Source organism: Suillus clintonianus, assembly GCF_016758775.1.
Source record: "Suillus clintonianus strain FC179 chromosome Unknown DEU56scaffold_36, whole genome shotgun sequence".
Lineage (NCBI taxonomy): Eukaryota > Fungi > Basidiomycota > Agaricomycetes > Boletales > Suillaceae > Suillus > Suillus clintonianus.
Genome location: NW_024539260.1, coordinates 143,591 through 163,050, shown reverse-complemented (window position 1 = coordinate 163,050; position 19,460 = coordinate 143,591). Strand labels below are relative to the sequence as shown.

Here is a 19,460-nt window from a genome sequence, read left to right as displayed (position 1 = left end):
ACAACGATGATAGAGCTTAGTGTGGGCAAAACAAAGTGTTTCAGAAGATTTAAATGGTATTGATATGACTCCGAATTGGCACGTCGTTGATACTAAGGCATAACAATTATCAGTACTTCTCACGATCACAAGACATCTAAATTATCTCATGTGTCCTTGAAAGGTACGTTATAACGTGCCTTTTAACGCATGTGATCAAACTTGTAAGCCGGCGGCATTAAAAGGGCACTTTACCTTTTTCCGACATACGGAGCGACGAGCTCTGGCAGGTGAAAATTTGCAACATTCCAGGAGGTTGGAGGCTTTTATGTAGGACGTCATGTAAAGACGTCATGTAAAAAGTCGGTGCGCTTTTTTATCTCAGTGTGTGCGGGCTTGGCATGAATGGATGTGTGCGGGGCCCGGGCTGGTTCCCACGACCCTTCTACGACCTCAGCACATACTACCTCGATAATTCTTGCTGACGGTTAACCTCCGGAGGATGCACCCTGATCTACAGTTCGTATCCAAGTATGATGTTTGTGAAAATGCAGGTGGGTCATTGTTCGAACCACTCACTTTAACGCGCACTCTTCAGACGAGCCCTAGCTTACCCTCTTCCAGATCTTCAATTGAACCTTCAACACCATAAAATTCATTAGGCACCAATTCACTGCATTCAATTTCACCAATGTTCTTCAAGTTACCTCCTCTGTAAATTTGCCAACCAGGGTTCAGCTTGGCATCTCCGCCATCCGCGCTTAAGCCTTCGTCGCTTGAAGGCGAGATGAGTGTCACCGAAAATTTTGATACCGATCCCGTCATAAGACGGCGTCACGCCCTCCCCTTCAAGTCGGCCTCAGGGAGTAGGGGAAAATAGTACCATTACCGGACTATGACAATGGCTGGAGCACAAGTCAGTACGGGAGGGTGTTCATCACCGGCGTTCCTCAGCTTCCCCTCTTTTACTTTGACAATTATGTTCTATTTCCTCTCCAGCCCTCCGCCCTCCATGCGGCTCTGCCCGGGGTATCTAACGCACAGTTCAAAGATATAGTGATGCACCAGGGTGACTAGCACAACTCGCGTCCGATCCCGTTAACGTATCTTCCTCCGCGCATACGGTGCCTGCAATCCGTTAAAGGTCTGCCTTTCTAGCCAGGAAGTCTATCGTCAGGGGGAAAGGGTGTCTTTCAACACTATCGCACGCTTTATGCGGCAACTGAGGAGAATGAGCCCTAATGTCTTCAACTTTGTTGAGTAGTGAACAGAATGGCGACACAGGTAGAGAATGCTAGAAACTTAGGACCTGTGAAAAGGCCAGGGAGTGCAGCATATAGCTTGCGTGGAAAGGTAGCAATGGTAGTGGTGCTGAGATCGACGAGTCGATTTGGTCCATGTTTTGGTTGACATCATTGCGACATAGACAACTGGTTTTGAGAGCACTGTGAATGTGAGCATGTATTTCCACTATCTCTTGCGTTGCTTATTTTCTATCTTGTTTTCAAAGGGGTTCCATGCTGTGGTTGGAGCACTGTATGCAGCTGCATTGATGTTCTATTGTTATTGTTCACGCTCTACGCCACATTGTCTTGTCCTTCCATAGGTACTTAGGCCTTTACGCTCCGACCTTCCACATTTCGCCACCACGCTTGTACCTTCTCGTCTCCTATATAAGTATTTTTCCGTGCACCGTCATCAGATTCATCCCTCAAGCCAGCAGTTCTCATTCGCAAAATAACCATCATCTTCATCTCTCACCTTTTACATCTCAACACATGAAGCAAAAGTGTGCATTCAATCTTTGCTCTACCATGGTGCCAATCATCCAGGAGGTATGCTCTTCTAGTTCTGCAGTTGCGTCAATTCACATATCTTTGTCTTTAGGGTCAAAACGCACCGATGCTCCATGGCGAGCCCATTTGTGATCACTGTGACTTTCGCTTGAAAGTTAGTTCTTTCTCAGTTTGTCTTTGGATGTCGTGCTGATTTAGACCTTCTCCTGTAGGTTCCGATACCCAAGTCGAAGAACCCGATAACAGTTGAACCAGTGAGTGTTGGCAATTTCCCTATGCTCCGTCGATATCGGGCTGATTTGTGTCCTCCCCAGCGGACGCCGGAGCAAGATACACGCTGCAACGAAATAGCTTACTGTGGGGATCATTTTGAGGTAAGTTCTATCTAAGCCCTCAACCACTCTCTCCTCAATATGATTGTCCAGTACCCTGCCCATCTCCCGATACCATGGGAGGGCCAGGTAACAACCCGCTCCATGATCCCCTTGACGGCTGGTGAAACCAAGCGGAAGTGGAAGTATGGTCATCGCTCGATAGAACCTGCAAAGGGTCGCAGCCTGTTTACACGTCTCAAGAATTTAATCAAATTTTGAGGACTACTAGACGTGTATGAAGGCTGAGCGTCACTGTTTATAATTTACGACCGCATTTTTATGTGTACTTATGATTACCTCCTGTCATGTCTACTAACATGTATTATGCCAGGTTTCACCATGATGCTCTCCACTGGACCCAGAGTCTGACAAACAAGTCGGAAGAGACCATTCAACCGGACAAGTGAGCTATCTTACGCCAGTTCCAACTTCTGTTGCCACACCCTATTGCAAGTATCCTGTATCCATTTTGTGATTCAGACGTGGCGACAAACCATCGTGAACAAGAGGCTTGTAACGTCGTATGTTCATCAGTCGTCATTTATATTTTCGTCGAGAGTCATCTTCTAGACCATCCTCACCGTCATAGTAATTGCTTATAGTCGTCAAATTAAGTTTCTCTCCGGAACGCCGTCATGTCGACAGCAAACGCTAAAATACACGCAGTAACGAGGAAGAGCGCATGATTTTGAGACGGTAAGAGGCTAAACCTGTTAAGGACATGAAGTGTAGGTATATATAGCGATGAACAATATGCAGCCAAATGTCAGATAATACGGCGCGGTGTCCAATTAGCGAAGAGTAAGAAGGCACATACTCTCCTTGCATCAGATTCTTACAAGGGTGCATTCCTGAAAGTCAAGCGCATCCCAAACACAACCGACCCACTCCGACAAGTCAGCTCGTCATCCAAACCTCGCTCCACGAACAATACCGAATAAGCCACACGATAAAGCGTCACACTGCAGGGTCTCCAGGTGACATGTCAGGCATGGAAATCCACACAAGGCCCAGGGCGTCAGTGTCGTGTATGTGCCGGTCGATATGCCACAGATGGAGATGCATGCGCGTGGCCAGGATCGCAAGGATACAGACTTGTAAACTATATGCGTGTTTAGTATTGAGAGACGAGAACTAGAATACGAGGCTCAGTCACGGTTAAAGGGACTAGCATTCAGCGTAGTACTACGAACCTAGAATACGAGGCTAATGTATATAGTGAGTATAATGGAATAAGAATGAGGAAAAATATGATACACACCTCAGTCACGGTTAAAGGGACTGAGGTGCGTTGGTGCGGGTTCGTAGTCTTATATAGAGTTAGAATAAAGTTAGAATACGGTTGAGAACGGGAAGAGAAAATGAGTAAGGTACTGTTACTGTCTTGCATTCATATATGTCAGGACGTCGTGACGTCCTGTGTGCCCTGGTGGTCAGGCGCACTCTCAACACTCCCACTCGCCAGACCACGCAGGGCAGTCTGACGGAGACCCATCTCCTCTCTGTGACGACTAACTGCTGGACGAGGCAGCGCTTTCGTGAGGCTGTCAGCGAGCATTTCCGAAGTCGACTTATATTCGAGTCTGATCTGATTGGTTTCGACGAGACTGCGGACGAGGTGATAATGCACGCGAATGTGTTTCGCCTTGTCGTGGAACTTGGGATTCTTCGATAGGGCAAGGCTAGCCTGGTTGTCACCATAGAGAAGGGGAGGGTCGTAGAGATCTGGGTCTACACGGAAGTCGTGGAGTAGTTGGATGAGGTATAAGGCTTCTCGCGAAGCATTTGAGAGTCCAATATACTCCGCTTCTGTGGTTGACGTTGCCACGACAGACTGTTTCTGTGCCTTCCAACTGACTGGACCACCAAACAGCTGATACACATACGCACTCGTCGACTTGCTGTCATCTCGGTCTGCGGCGTAGTCAGAGTCTGAGTGACCTATCAGCCCGTCGTCAGTGAGCCCGAATACGAGTGTCAGGTGTGTCGTGCCACGTATGTATCTGAGGAGGTGCTTGAGCTGGCGATGATGATCAATGGTGGGATTCTCCATGTAACGTGAGAGGGAGGAGACGGCGAAAGCGATATCGGGACGTGTGGTGCGCATGGCATAATTAAGTTCCCCGATCGTGCGTCGATAAGGAATGGATGCGATGGCAGTCGCTTCGTCATCAGTGGGACTTCGTGTTGCTTTCTGAAGTACGATGCCTGGAGACATGGGAGTACCGACCGGGTTACATTGAGACATCCCGGCGTTTTCAAGAATCTTCTCCAGGTAGGTCTTCTGACTGACCGATAGAAGTCGTTTCTCGCGATCGCGAGTGATATGCATCCCAAGGAAGTGTCTGGCAGGGCCTAGATCTGCGAGGTCGAAGCGTTGGTTGAGCCGTGTTTTGAAGCTGTTAAGGAAATCGCGTGAGTTCGACGCGGAGAGCATGTCGTCGACGTATACGACGAGCCAGATGATCTTGTCTCCTTCGTGGAGGACATATAAGCTGTGATCAGCCTCGCTTCGAACAAACTTGAAACCCTCTTTCCGCAGATACTCGTCAAGCGTTTGGTTCCACTCATATCCTGCCTGCTTCAAACCATACAGCGCCTTCTCCAACTTCCATACCCAATCCGGATGTTCTGGATCCTCGAAGCCGGCTGGTTGCTTGAGGTATATATCCTCCTTGAGTTCAGCATTAAGGAAAGCCGTACGTACATCCATTTGATCTAACTCGAGGTCGAATTTTGCTGCGAGTGCGAGGAGGATTCGGACAGTGTCATACTTGGCAACAGATGCGAACGTCTCTGTGTAGTCGATCCCTTCGACCTGAGTGTAGCCTTGTGCAACAAACCGGGCCTTGTGCCGGGTGATGTTGCCGTCCTCGTCTGACTTCACTGAGAATACCCACCTGGATCCAATGGCCTTCCTTCCTGCTGGGAGAGGTACCAGACGGTGAGTCTTCAAGTCGCGCATGGATTGTAGCTCAGACTTGCAGGCTTCCGACCATAGCGGCCATTCAGGTAGGGAACGAGCTGCGCTGATCGATTTTGGAATGACGGGTGGTGTAGAAGAGGAAGGCGAAGGCGTGTCTGTTGTATGCATGGCGGATTCATGAGGTGGTGATGGGTCAGGTAGGACTGGGACATGGGTCCAGCGCTCGGCTACAGGAACCCGCTTGGTGGGTATGGCCGTGTCACTAGGGCCACTTGGAGCAATATAGCCAGGCTGAGTAGGTTGGCGTGGACGTGTGCTTCGACGTGGGGCTGGAACAGGAGCTGGTGCGTTGTGGGAATGGTGGGACTCGACTGGAGCGTCTTGGGATATGTGGGATGTATGGGACTCGACTGGTGGATCAACATCACCTCCCACTGACACCTGTGGCACAGTAGGTGTAGCAGGGGTCATAGATGGCGGCTCACCAGATGAGGGAGAACCTCCCACTGAAGGACTGGTACCTGGAGTACCTCCCACCGGAGTGCTGACACCCTGGTCAGAGTCTGTGCCAGGGATTAGTGGACCCAGGGGAGATAAGGTGGGGTCCCCATAGAAGACGGCTTCGTCGAATTGGACATGGCGTGACCTGATGACGCGCTTTGCAGATGGGTCCCAAAGGATATAGCCAGCGTTGCGCACGTGTCCCAGGAGGAAGCACCGGCGGGAAACGAACTCGTATTTCCGACGGGTGTCGTCTGGGATGTGAGAGTAGGCAAGACAGCCAAAGGGGCGGAGGTAGCTCACGTCGGGTTTGCGACCGTAGAAAGCCTCAAATGGAGTCCGACCGTCAAGCGCTGAGGAGGGGAGGACGTTCTTGATGTGAGCAGAGTTTAGGATCGCCCAGCCCCAGAAGGAACGCGGGAGGAAACCACTCTGGTGGTGGCAGCTGAGGGCACGAGTGACAACGGTCTGGTGGCCACGCTCAGCAACCCCGTTCTGCTGTGGCGTGTAGGGCATGGTGACTTCATGCTCAATGCCCCGCTCCGCTAGGTACTCCCTGAAATCCTTCGATACGTACTCCCCACCATTGTCACTACGAAGACGTTTGATGCGTCCCCCAGACTGAGTCTCCATCCACGGCACAAACTTCTTGAAGAGCTCGAAGACTTCGGACTTCGCGCGCATAAGGTATACGAGTGAGTAGCGTGTGTAGTCGTCAGTGAACACAACGAAGTACGAGTCACCAGTGGAGGATGTGACACTGACGGGTCCCCAGACGTCTGAGTGCACAAGTTCTGCGGGTGCCGAGGCTCGTCGTGCAGCGTTTGGGAAGGGAGATCGTCGGTGCTTACCCATGAGGCAAGAGACGCACTGGATCAGGTCAGCATCGCCACTGGTGCCGTGGAGTGATGAGGAGGGGAGTGACAGTCCGTCAACATGTTCGCTCGCTTTGAGGACTGTGGAGAATCCAGCGTGACCCAATCGACGATGCCAGGTCTGCAGGGATAAGGCAGCAGGAGGCGACTGTGTGAGCATAGCGGATGCACCAGTAATGTATCGTGCAGCGAGTAAGTACAGTCCATTGCGGGAATGGACATGTGCGAGCGGTGGCCCATGTCCATCACCAGCACGAAGCATTCCTCCTTTGGAGGAGGAGATGAACGAAATGCGCTCAGATGCGAGGCACGATACTGAGACAAGGGTACACCGCAGGTCAGGAACGTGAAGGAAGTCAAAATCTCGACTCGTTGAGGATTGCTCATACTGTAAGGCGAGCCGTACAGTCCCCCAGCCAGGAGCTAGGACCTCATGATTGTCGGCGAGTTTCACACGGATGGGTACATCGAGCTTCGTGTAATGGGCAAAACGTGAAATATCAGGCTCCATATGGGCCGTGGACGCTGAGTCTACATGAATAGAGCCTACAGGCATAGTGAGGGAGGACGAGATATTGGCAGTATGCTCTTTTAAGGTGAGAAAGAATGGAGATTGTGGTTTAGCGTTGGGTGAGGTAGCGTCCGCGTTAGGTTGGTCTGCCAATGGGGATTCCATGTTAGTGGCGACAGCGGTAGGGGACGAACGTGGTGCTGACTTCTTCTCATCCTTAGCGAGGCGTGCACGACATTGTGCCCAGACGTGGCCAGGCTTTTGACAGTGGCCACACTTAGGCCTCCATCCCACAATCCAGCCATCTCCCTTCGACTCGTCAAAACCCTTGGGAGGGACACGATCACTCGTCTTGGGAAGTGCGCTGTTCCCTCGATGTCCAGAGAGCATAGCGACGTGCTCTGTTGCGCTACTGGTCCCTGCACGATGCAACTCCTGGGTCTTCAATCGATTCACGATGTCGTTGAAGTCCAACGAGGCATCGCTGTTAACGAGTGTTTGGCGAAGAGGGTCGTAATAGTCGGGGAGAGCACGGAGTAGGATGTGCACGAAGATGGCATCTGGAATCTTGTATTCCTCCTTCGTAGCAGTAGCGCCAGACGTAGTGGTAGTCGTACCAGGTGTAGTAGAAGGTGGAGAAACTGAGGATGTGGATGGTGCGACTGAGAGTGCTGCGAGGTCCGACTTTAAGACAATGAGTGTCTGTAACGTCTCCGCGATGGACGTGCTGTCGTGCGCCTTTGGGACCGTGAATAGACGATCGAGGTATTGGTTGAATCGAATGGCTTTCTGGGGAAGGTATTTCTTCTCCAGGGCGATCCAAGCAAGGTGCGGATTGTCAATATCACGTAGATAGACGAAGTCCTGCGCATCGATAGCGGTGGAGAGAGCACTGAGGGCGAGGAGTCGACGTTGTCTGTAGAGCTTCACCCGCTCGTCGTGTTTCTCCTTGCGGAGGATATTCTGGTCAGAGTCTGAGAGTTGGGCTGGTGGGGACGGTTCTACTTCGTCTCCACTGACGTAGGACCATAGTCCAATACCGCCGGCCCACATCTTGAAACCTGTCGCCCATTGGGAGTAATTAGAGCCGTCGAGAGTGAGTTTCTCGTGCGGGTACTTCTCGGTTTTCGGGAGAGAGGAGTCCGATGATGCCATAGTGATCGAAAATTAGGGGTGACACTTCGATATTGGTTTGAAACCCGGTAGGAAGTGTGATGGGTGAACGGACGTTCGAGAAGTGCTGATGTGAGAGATGGGGTAATGCCGCTGTCCTTTCAGCCAGGGCTCATAACCTATTGAGAGACGAGAACTAGAATACGAGGCTCAGTCACGGTTAAAGGGACTAGCATTCAGCGTAGTACTACGAACCTAGAATACGAGGCTAATGTATATAGTGAGTATAATGGAATAAGAATGAGGAAAAATATGATACACACCTCAGTCACGGTTAAAGGGACTGAGGTGCGTTGGTGCGGGTTCGTAGTCTTATATAGAGTTAGAATAAAGTTAGAATACGGTTGAGAACGGGAAGAGAAAATGAGTAAGGTACTGTTACTGTCTTGCATTCATATATGTCAGGACGTCGTGACGTCCTGTGTGCCCTGGTGGTCAGGCGCACTCTCAACATTTAGGAGTATGGGAGTATTCAAGATATCAGTAGGAATTCACAACAGAAGTTGGAGGTGCGCACTCATCGAGCAGGGAGTGGTACGCGGACTGGATGTGTGGAACATCAACGACTCATTCATTGAAGGGTATCGGGGGGCTTACGCACATCGGAAAACAGCACTGGTGCAAGAGCGTTCACGGCCGACAGAACTTTCAAAACAATGATCATCACCGATGAGCACAGAGACATGTGTAAGCAATGACTCACAAAGACCGCATGTATAGTAGAATGTGTTATGTTTCACCAGGACGGTGTGGATAGGGCCTTGGGTCACCCGCCAACTTTTGATGACACGTATGAGTGTGAGGGAGACAAGTCCTAGGGATAGCGACGGTCACTGCATGTCTGTAATATATTCTCCCAGTTTCGACATACCCAGTTGAAATATAAATATAAGAAAAAACGGTATGAAGAATTGGATACCGCGTGAGCTCCGGTAGCAGCCTGTGATACCTGGAATCGCGCTAGTCGCAACTGTGAAAGTGACTTGAATATGTGTGAATACTAGTGAGAGAAGTTGGGAGCACAAACACTGAGAAGTGGCGATGGTAGTAAACCAGATAACGAAGGATGATGCGATAACAGCCTGACTGATTGATCAACCATGAGCTTGGGTGTGGCGAGGGTATAGGACTCACAAAAAGAGTCGACAGCATGGCTACGAGTACGATTCTATTGCTGTTCCAGAGCGCATATGTTCTGAGCACAAAAAAGCCTAGGTCAATTGGATCAGGAGCACGTGTCTCGCGGGGAAAGGATAGATACATTCAGAACAAGCGAATGATACCAGACCGGAATCTGTGAGGAAGGAGCACGCTAAGCAAGGACATGTATGCAGCATGTACCTTGCACTTACATGACAAGATATAGACCAACACCCGGCAATTCTGGTGAAGTTACGCAGTAAGCGTCTTTAATTAGTCGGTAAATCCTCTGCACGTTCACATACATCAGGGTTCTCGTTCGGATGAAAGACCACTGGAGCGCAACATGTCAATTCATTATCGAGGAAATGTGTGCTGGGAATAAACGCACGATATAGTTCTGCGGTGATGAAGACAAAGGGGACATATCGTGCAATGATATAAAGGCCTTTTATCTTGGTCCAGCGCGACTGAAGCAGGAATTTGCACTTTGTACAGCATGTTCTCGATATATAAACCGAAGCGTATCACCAAACAGGTACATCAGTACTCACCTCCTCGCGAAGGGAACAAACATAATCATAGATCTGGATAAACAGGTTTATCGGTGGACAGGAATACATCGGCACAGCCTACCCAGAATGTAACCAGAGCCGCTAAGCTGTCGGTTAGAACGAGGAGGAAGCGGTTCAGACAGCACGCACTGCACATGTACTGGTGGCCAAACATGTTATGTTGGTTATTTTCTTGCCCTCATATTGTAAGAAAGCGACGCACCGCCAAGTATTGCAGATTTGTGGCTGCTGCGATATCGTCAACTGAATACTCCATCTGCATTCGTTCAACAGACAAAAAACAGGTCTCGCGCACACATCATGCCCCCTTTTATCTCTTGCGAATGAACTGGGAACCCATTCAGATGGAGGTGTACATAATTCGGCTAAACTTGATGATTGTGACTCGGAGTGTTTCACTGGCTGGTTTAAAGCTGGTCACGGGCTGTACCAGGCGGGACTCTGCCGCAACTTGATAAATTTACAGTTGGTGGCAGAAACTTGCCCGAAGTGCTCAGTACTTGGTTTCACTGATAACATAACTGTAAGCACTGTATTTAAACACAAAACGCGCCTAGTGCTACATATAGTTAAATTCAATAGTTGATTGAGGAGCTCACGTGTACACATTTTGCTGGTTGATGTAGCTTACTTCTGACGTTTGAAACACCATCAGTCCTTGAAACATGCAGCCACATTAGAGGGACCTACGTGACTACAAGGAACGCTCAACCTCTTTCGATCAACCTCGACCGCTTTAGATACACCATACATACTTCTTAGTTGAAGATGAGATGGCTTTAATACGTGCTCGATGATGATACGTAAAGCAGACTGGAGGAATTTGATGCATTCTCGTCCATGTGAAGCAGATTGGTAGGGGATATGCAAGGGACAGATGTGGTGATACTGGTAGAGAATGTGCGGAGTAGGTTGGCGAGGTAGACCATAGTCTTCATTTGAATGATGCCTTGATGGTCTGGTGAATGCCGTGTAGGCGGGGTAGAGGCTGAGAAACCAGTATGGAATTATGTGTAGGACAGTGCAAGTTCGAGGGATCTTGTCTACATTAAAATATCAATGTTCTTTGCTGCAACTTGAATTCGAAGCTTCATGAAGGTGTGTATCAGTTCGAGCAGGTTCGAGCTTGGTTTCGTGCGGCACTATGATAATTAATTTCAGCTTAACGACGACCACGTGACCCATGCCTTGCCACTGTCGCAACTTGCGTTACGCGACAAGTACCATCATGGTCGGTCCTCTCATCAATCGCTCGCAGTATCGATGATTGAGGCATGTTTTGGACTGCCCCCACTACCCTTTAAAGATCTTAAAGATCTAGTACTAGCTATTCATGAAGTACTGCCGGGCCCGGGCCCTCCGGAACTGAGCAGCCCTCGACGTCCTTGAGGCCCTGAGGCGAGACGATACCCCTTCAAGATATCCTCCACAAATCCACCAACCACTCCATCATGATCAGCCCACCGCTTGAAGTTGTACGGGAATTTCGACATCGATCACATCGCCTAACAGTGTCACGCACTCCCAAGTCGGCTCGGCGATGAGGGCGAATCGCATCATTACCGTATTATGGCCATGGTTGTGGCATACACCAGTACGCAGAGTCTTCGTTACACCCTGGGGTGCTGGTGGCCGCTACAGACGCTCTGCAACTTCTCCTGCAGTCTAATCTGACAACATCATGTCCCACTACGCCTCCATGCATCTCAGGCCATGATATTACCCACTGTTCGAAGGTATATGTTATGCACAAGGTTGACTGGAACAGCTCGTGCCTGGTCAAGCCTCCTGCGTCGTTCGTGAGCAAACCCATCATTTTTTTTCTTTACTACGTCGTACGACAATAGGCTAGCACGCTTGCGATGGCCGAGGAGGAGATATAGCCAAAACCTCTTCGAGTCCGTTGAAGAGTGAGCTAATCTCGGCTGCTGCAAACACTTACTACGTTTTTAGACCGCGACGTTGGTTTATAAAGTGCTTCGTCGCTCATTAGACCCTATGTTGTTGTCACGAGAGCCGGTTTCACGACGTTTTCAACCTCGCTGTCGCAATTAAATCACATGCATGGGTCGTCTTGAAGGTGGTCAAGTTCCACGCCGTAGGCTCTTGACTTCACCAGGTGAGGACAAAAGTTGATAGATATGTGATGAAAGGTATACGTACACCCTCAATCGCCCATCGGTCATGAAGTTTGTTGGGTGTAATGAAGTATCTGGGGCTCTATCACAGAGCATGCTAACGTAGCTGTCATGTCTATTTTTCCTGCCGATGACTAGATGAACGACTTGCGACAGGATCGAAGAATGGCAGCGCAGGTAGAGAATATGAGAAACCGAAGAACTTGTGCGAAGGAGTATAGCTTGGATTTTGTGTGGTAAGATAGCTGCTGCATCAATGAAGGCAGCGGTGCCGAGCTCAACGATTTGCTCCATGTTTCCACAGTCACCGCAAACAAACAGATAGGTGAGCGTGTATTTCTGCCAGTGTATTACTCCTCATCTTATCTTGTTGTAAGGGAATTCCATGCCTCCGTAGTTGGAGCACTTGTGTGCAACTGCATTTACGCTTTGTTGTTCATTGTCTTGTCTCGGCTTTGCGCATTGTGTCGTGTGTAAGTTCCAACTACCATCCTTTCACAGGTGCTTAGGCCTCCACACTCATGCCTTCCACAGGTGCTTAAGCCTCCACACTCACGCCTTCCAGATTTCGCCTCCACACTTGTACCTTCCCGTCTCGTATATAAGCTGCCATGTTTTCCTCATACCATCATCAGATTCCAGTCATCTCACCGCTCAAAGTTTCAACCAGTTCGCCTTTGCAACATAATCATTGTCTCCCTCTTTCACCTGTTAAATCTCAAAACATGGAGCAAGTGAAACAAAAGTGTGCAAAAAACTATTGCTCTAATCTGGTGATCATCGAGGATGTAAGTTCTTCTTGTTCTGCAATTGTGTCAATTCACAGTTCTTTGTATTTAGGATCTACTTTGTGACGACTGCAACCAATTCTGGAATGTTAGTTGTTTCTCTCTTCGACTTTGGATGTCGTGCTGATTTAGACCTTTTTCACCTGTAGGATCCGCCAACCCCAACCACGGTTGAAAAGAATGTTGGCGGTTTCTCTGTGCTCTATCGATATCGTGCTGATTTTTGCCTTCCCCCAGCAGACGCAGAAGCCAGACACGCACTGCGGCAACTTAGCTTCCTATGGGGAACATCTTGAGGTAAATTCTATCTAAGCTCTCAACCACTCTCCTCAATATGATTGTCCAGCATTACCAAAGGAGGGCCAAAGAGTTACCCGCTTCCTCATCCTCTGGAAGGCAGGCTAGCTGGAGCCGCAAGTAATGAGGTGGAAATTGAGGCGTAAAACCAAGGGTCACAGCCCACATACCACACTGATATCACGAAATTTTTTGCTGGCGGGGCTCTGAGACGTGTAATATATATATGGAGGCCGAGCGTCACAGTGTCAAACGATATTGTTTCTCTATATGTTCATGATTCACGACAACATGTTTTGCCTTATGCTTATGATTGTCTCCTATCATGTCTAATCAAATCCATCATGCGACTCCGAGCTTGCGCGTGCTCTCCACTACAGCCTCTGCAAAAATCAGAACACACCATGCATGTCGTCTAACAACAACGTCGATGAACTGACGAGCCAGTATCGAGAATTGACCTTATTTACCATGTTCAATGTTGCAATTCCTCCTCAAACCACTTCGCTCAGTACCACAATTTACGCGATGTTACTTAGTACAAGTCGATTCCATTGCGACTATCGTACATCATCATATGCAATGTATTGAACCAACTGTTTTCACGCGATCAATTTGATCATGCCTCCTGGAATATTCTCCCCCACCCTTTGATCGCTTTCGTATCTACCCCACACTGCTTCAACATATCCCAAGTGACCGTAGTAACGGTATCCAACACTGGAACACCATACTTTGCCTCCCAATGCTCAACCTTGTGCGCCGCTATCAGATTTGTGCAAAACGTCGAAACAGCCTCTGCACCGCCCTCAACCACTTGTCCGACCAACTTGTCCAATACATCTTCTCCAATCAGGGCAACGTCAGTGTTCTTCACCACGCGCAGGTGACGTTCCGTTTCCGAGGTGACCTCCATCCCAATGGCGTTGTAGTTCTTCACAATCCTCTCCTGAACGTCATCTAGATATGGTGTGACTAGTCCAAGCTTCTTGATCTTGAAAATTTCCAAAGCCTTGTTCAAAGACAATACGGAGGTAGTGGCGGGTATACCCGTAGCTTTGGTAATAGCTTCGCAGAGTTTCTCGTCGTCCTCGAACCCCATCCATCCTGCTGCTGTTCCGCTCCAGCCTATCATATCAACTTCGGCATGGGCGAGTAGTTGGGCAGCTTGCATGATGACTGAGTGGTCGAACTGGGCGAGACCCTTGGGCGAGAGACTGATCCCTGTAACGGGGAAACGGGAGAAGTGAACGGAGACGTTTGGAATGGAGGAAATGATCTGGAAAGTGAGAGGTTCCAATGCGGTATTTGAGGAAGGCGTGAGAATGCCGAGACGGATTTGTTTTGACATGCCTAAAACGCTAGGGACAGATACGGTGTAGAGGAGTCCAAGTTGTTGTGAATGAAGACGGACGAGCGACGACGTATGCAAGTTTGCAAAGCAGATATAGGTCCTTGTAAGCTAACACGTGTATTTGAATAGATCGAAGATCCTCCCCGACGGGCGTCCGAGTCGTGACCTGCTGATCCAAGCTGATTTAGGTCTCGCCGCCAAGGCCCACTCGGCAGATATTCTTGTTTGTTCAGCCGTGGTATCGTTATCTCTTCCTGGGTCGCCTGACTTTTCGGACGATAAAGGATATGTAGAGCGTAGTAGGATGATAAGTCAACTCGCTCTTTCAGGCATCACTCACCTTTGATAACCTCTTCTTGAGCGGGGGAACCGACATAGAACGCATAACTGGTGGAATCAAGAAGATATTTGTATTGGTTCGGGTCCGGGGCGCTGATAGGTCAATGTTCGGGTTGATCATAGTGCAGCACCAAGAAGGATGTTTCCGTGATTGCATCATGATGAGGTGCAGCCATCATTTATATATCCACGTGGTTGCATGGTAAAAGAGAGGCAAGTTATACCCGTTGTCGAATGTGAGTGGTCCAGATAGCGCCTGCAAACCAAACACGTGCCTGTTCCGTAGATGGACTCGTCGTCCTAGTCAATGTGTTGAAATTTTAACAGTCACACAGATGAGAAGATGCGGAAGATTAGAGTCGACCAGCTTTAATCCATATAGATAGCAAGTACCAGCCTGTATTATCTGACGTCACAACCCGCTCGAGTCTCTGAAGCGTAGAGATACATCGATCGTGTACCCGCTCCCACGAATTCTTTGTATGAGCTTATACGTTCCAGAAAGTCTTCAGGCTTCCGCGTCGTCCTCTTTCTTGTAGATTTCTGACATAGAATGCGAAGAAGTCAATACGATGTCGTTATTCTCCTTGCAGCTATTACAGTTGATGGAACTGACCAAATCAATGCAACGTGGTAGGTATGCATCGCAAGAGTGAAAGGATGATTGGAATCGGAGCCCGAGCACACAATCTGTCTTCGTGCGTGCAATAGTGAATTGTTTTGGTTTCTCAAATTTCTAGGAAGAGTCGGAGACTATGACGGGACGAGCTAATCTTTGCTGCCCAGCGCCTGTTCCACGATTTATAAGCCGAAGGAGAGAGCGCCAGACGTGGTGTCAGTCGCCGTCACGGTCAACAAGTTGCGACCAGCCAATTTTTTTCATTTCAAACAACTACAAACATCATATAGATAACCTCAAATTGCCTTTGCACTCTTTCGATATGGAACCGATACTGTTTATCGACAGAACGGAAGTGGGTGACCTATCCAACCTCGAGCCTCGTCATCCAAATCTACTGTGTTGCGGGATCTGGGCTTGCGAATCTACAAAGAAGTCTGGAAATAATATTACGAATGGGAACCTAGGGAATGCCAACAAATTATGCAGTCAAGTGCCTCATGTCTCTATGTCTTTGGTGTTACCAAATGTTGCAAGTTTGTAAAACGGGGACGCAGCTTGCCCAGCCAATGCCATGGCTATGCACTGCATCCATCTGACGGGCCGAATATCTCGGTCCGAGAAGCTATACATATTACGAACACGGCCTGGGCACTCTCGTGGTCAGGCTGTACATCTCGACATTTTGCAACGTTTTTATACTACCAGAGGTGAGTGAGGCTTTGGTGAGCAATTGAGATACTGAAGGCTCACCGGACGATTTGTAGCGGGTCTGATTCTAGTGCAGGGACCTTTGTTACGGTGCAAATAACACATCGGCGGAACACATCTTTTGGTATCCACGCAGGTGAGCGTTGCTATATCCTCCATCATGTCAGCAAATACGATGAGTTGCACGCTAGTAGTGAACTGTCATGAACAAAAAGGCATCTGGATTCAATCGATTTGACCAATATATCATGAACGACATCCCAATCCGACTCATACGCCTATCAGACATGAAGTTGGTCGGGCGGAATGATGTGAGAGAGCACATCCGGAGTTCTGTCCCTCAAGATAAATGGTTCTATCACCCATCCTATATCGTGAAGTACGCTATCTTGTCTCACCGGTGGTTGGATAATGGAGAGCCAACATACGAAGATGTGAAGGCAGACACCGCAGAAGGTCCAGGATACGAGAAGCTGAAGAACTTCTGCGCAAAAGCCAGGGAGTACAACGTGGAATTTGCATGGTCAGATACCTGCTGCATTGACAAGAGCAGCAGTACCGAGCTTGACGAGTCGATTCGTTCCATGTTTCGGTGGTACAAGAACTCCGCGATTTGCATCATCCATCTGGCACAAAGCAAGACTATCAAGGATATGGAGTGGGACGAATGGATGGAGAGGGGTTGGACGTTGCAAGAACTCCTTGCGCCCGGTGTGATCAAATTCTTTAACAAGGATTGGATGCCCATGACAGGTGATGAAGATGACAAGAGTGGTGAAGAGACCGAAGTAATGGAGACTCTGCACAGAGCCACTGGCATTCCTCATGATGACCTACGCACATTTCAACCAGGTCCGGTCAGGGTAGATGAGCGAATGGCTTGGGCAGCCATGCGCCAGACAACAAGGGTCGAAGATGTGGCCTATTCTCTGATGGGAATCTTTGATGTTAGCTTGCAGATTGCATATGGAGAAGGAGGAGACCGCGCATTCTACAGGCTCATCGAGGCACTCATGCATGCTGGTAGCCCTTCTGTTCTCAACTGGGCGGGCGAAGCTGCGAAACATCACTCTTCGGCATGTGCTATTCCTCGATCGCCGCGGAGCTTCATGGGCAGCAAAGGTTCGTGGTTCTGTGATGGGCGACTAGAGATGACTATGACCAGCCTTGGCTTGCGAGTGCCTCTAGTGATTCTCCCTCTCAACTTTCATTCGGAAGAGTTTGTGGAGATTTCGGATGTTCAAATTACACTTGACTGCCCGCGATACCCAACGATCGTTCCACGGCTCTATAATCGTTCGCAGTTACGGTGTGAAACTGTCACCAACGAATTCGCACTCGGGATTGTCAACTATTCGCTGATCAGTGGTGGATCACAAGCGGTCTTAGGGGTCCGGGGAAAGTCAGTCGGCGTTATCCTAACGAGATATCCCGTCTCCCGCCAGCCAGCCTGGGCACGTAAACCTAGACGCGATGACCTTGCAGGGCTTAAATGCATCCCTGGTCCCGAAGAGCAATTCAGTGAATGGAAGTTAATATCGTGGATAGGCTCAACTCTGGTCCAGGCTTGCTTTCCAAACACGCAGAGTGAATCACTTATTTACATTGATCACGAATACCTACAAATTATTTACATATAGCATTAGGCCTACAATATTGAAATTAAACGGTATTGTGGTATACTTGCTGATTTTCCGTGCTCGATCCTTTCTGCCAGCAGCGAGAGGCTCCTCGTGACCATCCCGATGTGTGCTTTGAGGTTGTACTCAAAACCAACAGGCGTTTCATCGGAACGAGGGGCTACTAGGCCAGAAAACCGTGTAATTTCTAAAACACCCAAGCAACTCAGCATCCCAGAATATATTTCCAATTTTATTTTGGTTTTAACTCTGTAGCAAAATCACATCTTCAACGAGCAGGATAACCCACCAGTACGTGCACAGAAATACTGGCATACGGCTATTCAAAATAGGTCAACAAAGCTCAGAGACGGACTCATGTAGGTGGTAAAACACCACTTAACCTCGGCCCAGAGATATCTTACGCACTTCTTTGTGGACAGAAGGTCAGATCTAACGAGTGTCCAACGGTCTCCAATGTCCATACCAGCTAGTCTAAATTTTCGGCCGTAAGCACGATTGAATCCGTATGTACTGGTAGTAATGCTGAGGAGATATAGTATCATATAGACGTTGTGAGTGCGACGGTGATTTCGGGGATCGGCAACTCAAAACCCGACAGCGCGGAGGCGAAAATTTTGGGCAAGATGGGCGTGTATATCTACAGCGTCGCGTGATATATGAGTGCAACCGCCAGCTGTAAAACTCGGAATTCAACAATAGGTCAGCAGCACAGAATTCTGAGTTCGGGAAATGATAATGAGCAAGCACATGCTCCAATTCTGAATGGACTGGGGTAGGGCGTGATTTTTCAAAATAGCCATATTCTCTTCAGATTCAGCTTTAGAGTGAAATATTCTGTCTTTCCTCGTTGCTTATATTCGACATTGACGTGGCGACGGCTTGTCGCAGGTCCGCCTGTTCCGAGCTGTATAAGTACAAATAACCAGTTTTGCTCTCGCAAGTGATCGAGACACCTTGCTAATTGTCAGATTGGCAAAGAAAATGTTGAAACATACAATCAAACACCTGCAGCACACAGTATCACCGGCGGCTTTTCCTATGCAGCTCGTCGCAATTGCGTTTTGTACGGGGGTTCTGGACGCAACGACGTACGCTGATTTCCAGACATTCACGTCAAACCAGACGGGCAATGCGATCCTTCTCCCTGTGGGGATGATGGGTGCGGGCGGCCGTCATGTCCAGATGCTCAATACGGGCGTCAGCCTCGCGTCCTTACTCTTCTTTGGCTTCCTGAGCGGGCAAGTTGGACACGTTGTCGGGCACAGGAAGCGCTGGTGGATGCTCCTGACTCCTGAGTTCGTTAATCCAAGCTGTATTCGTGCTCATTCCAGCTGCTCTGCTCTATATTGGAAGCGTTATTATCTCTCCACAACACGCACCTTTGCTTCTCTTCCTCCTGGCGACATCGGCGGGTTTCCAAGTTGCGATGGCACGGAATATGGGTGTGAACGAGATTCCTACTGCCATGCTCACATCCCCGTTCATTGATTTCGGTCCTGCTCCAGGTGGCCACCTGTTGAGTGTTCAGGCATTTAGTAGCATTTCTCCTATCATCGTACTGATCCACCCGCCAGATACACAGGGTCCGTCTGAGTCTCAGTTAGTGACTAGGCTATGATGCAGGTGGTTGTGTTGAGCAAGTGTTGAGTCCAGCCTGGATTGAGATGACCTCATCATCTCATGATGACTCAGCATGATGAACATCCGACATCCAAGTGAGA

At 49.0% G+C, this 19,460-nt stretch overlaps 5 protein-coding genes across 5 annotated transcripts; 3 read left to right on the top strand and 2 right to left on the bottom strand.

The window, feature by feature from the left end:
• Window positions 1–9,346: 9,346 nt before the first annotated feature.
• DEU56DRAFT_756168 (uncharacterized protein) lies at window positions 9,347–10,004 on the bottom strand (the record flags this gene model as incomplete). The annotated part of the gene is made up of 6 exons (XM_041349990.1): window positions 9,347–9,429; window positions 9,488–9,518; window positions 9,581–9,609; window positions 9,667–9,745; window positions 9,830–9,862; window positions 9,912–10,004. The coding sequence occupies 6 exons, from the start codon at window positions 10,002–10,004 to the stop codon at window positions 9,347–9,349; spliced, it is 348 nt and encodes a 115-aa protein (XP_041208381.1).
• Window positions 10,005–12,713: 2,709 nt separating this feature from the next.
• Window positions 12,714–13,197, top strand: DEU56DRAFT_756167 (uncharacterized protein; the record flags this gene model as incomplete). The annotated part of the gene is made up of 4 exons (XM_041349989.1): window positions 12,714–12,776; window positions 12,815–12,864; window positions 12,926–13,073; window positions 13,123–13,197. The coding sequence occupies 4 exons, from the start codon at window positions 12,714–12,716 to the stop codon at window positions 13,195–13,197; spliced, it is 336 nt and encodes a 111-aa protein (XP_041208380.1).
• A 481-nt stretch (window positions 13,198–13,678) lies between these two features.
• On the bottom strand, window positions 13,679–14,798 carry DEU56DRAFT_353934 (putative Asp/Glu racemase). Its single transcript, XM_041345819.1, has one exon. It carries the CDS (start codon window positions 14,422–14,424, stop codon window positions 13,693–13,695), a length of 732 nt encoding a protein of 243 aa, XP_041208379.1. The 5' UTR covers window positions 14,425–14,798; the 3' UTR covers window positions 13,679–13,692.
• Window positions 14,799–16,188: 1,390 nt separating this feature from the next.
• DEU56DRAFT_353916 (uncharacterized protein) lies at window positions 16,189–17,808 on the top strand. Its single transcript, XM_041345818.1, has 3 exons — window positions 16,189–16,232; window positions 16,288–16,475; window positions 16,537–17,808. The coding sequence occupies exons 2-3, from the start codon at window positions 16,446–16,448 to the stop codon at window positions 17,734–17,736; spliced, it is 1,230 nt and encodes a 409-aa protein (XP_041208378.1). The 5' UTR covers window positions 16,189–16,232; window positions 16,288–16,445; the 3' UTR covers window positions 17,737–17,808.
• An 864-nt stretch (window positions 17,809–18,672) lies between these two features.
• On the top strand, window positions 18,673–19,373 carry DEU56DRAFT_804677 (uncharacterized protein). Its single transcript, XM_041353254.1, has 2 exons — window positions 18,673–19,252; window positions 19,311–19,373. The coding sequence occupies exon 1, from the start codon at window positions 18,721–18,723 to the stop codon at window positions 19,225–19,227; it is 507 nt and encodes a 168-aa protein (XP_041208377.1). The 5' UTR covers window positions 18,673–18,720; the 3' UTR covers window positions 19,228–19,252; window positions 19,311–19,373.
• The last annotated feature ends 87 nt before the right edge of the window (window positions 19,374–19,460 follow it).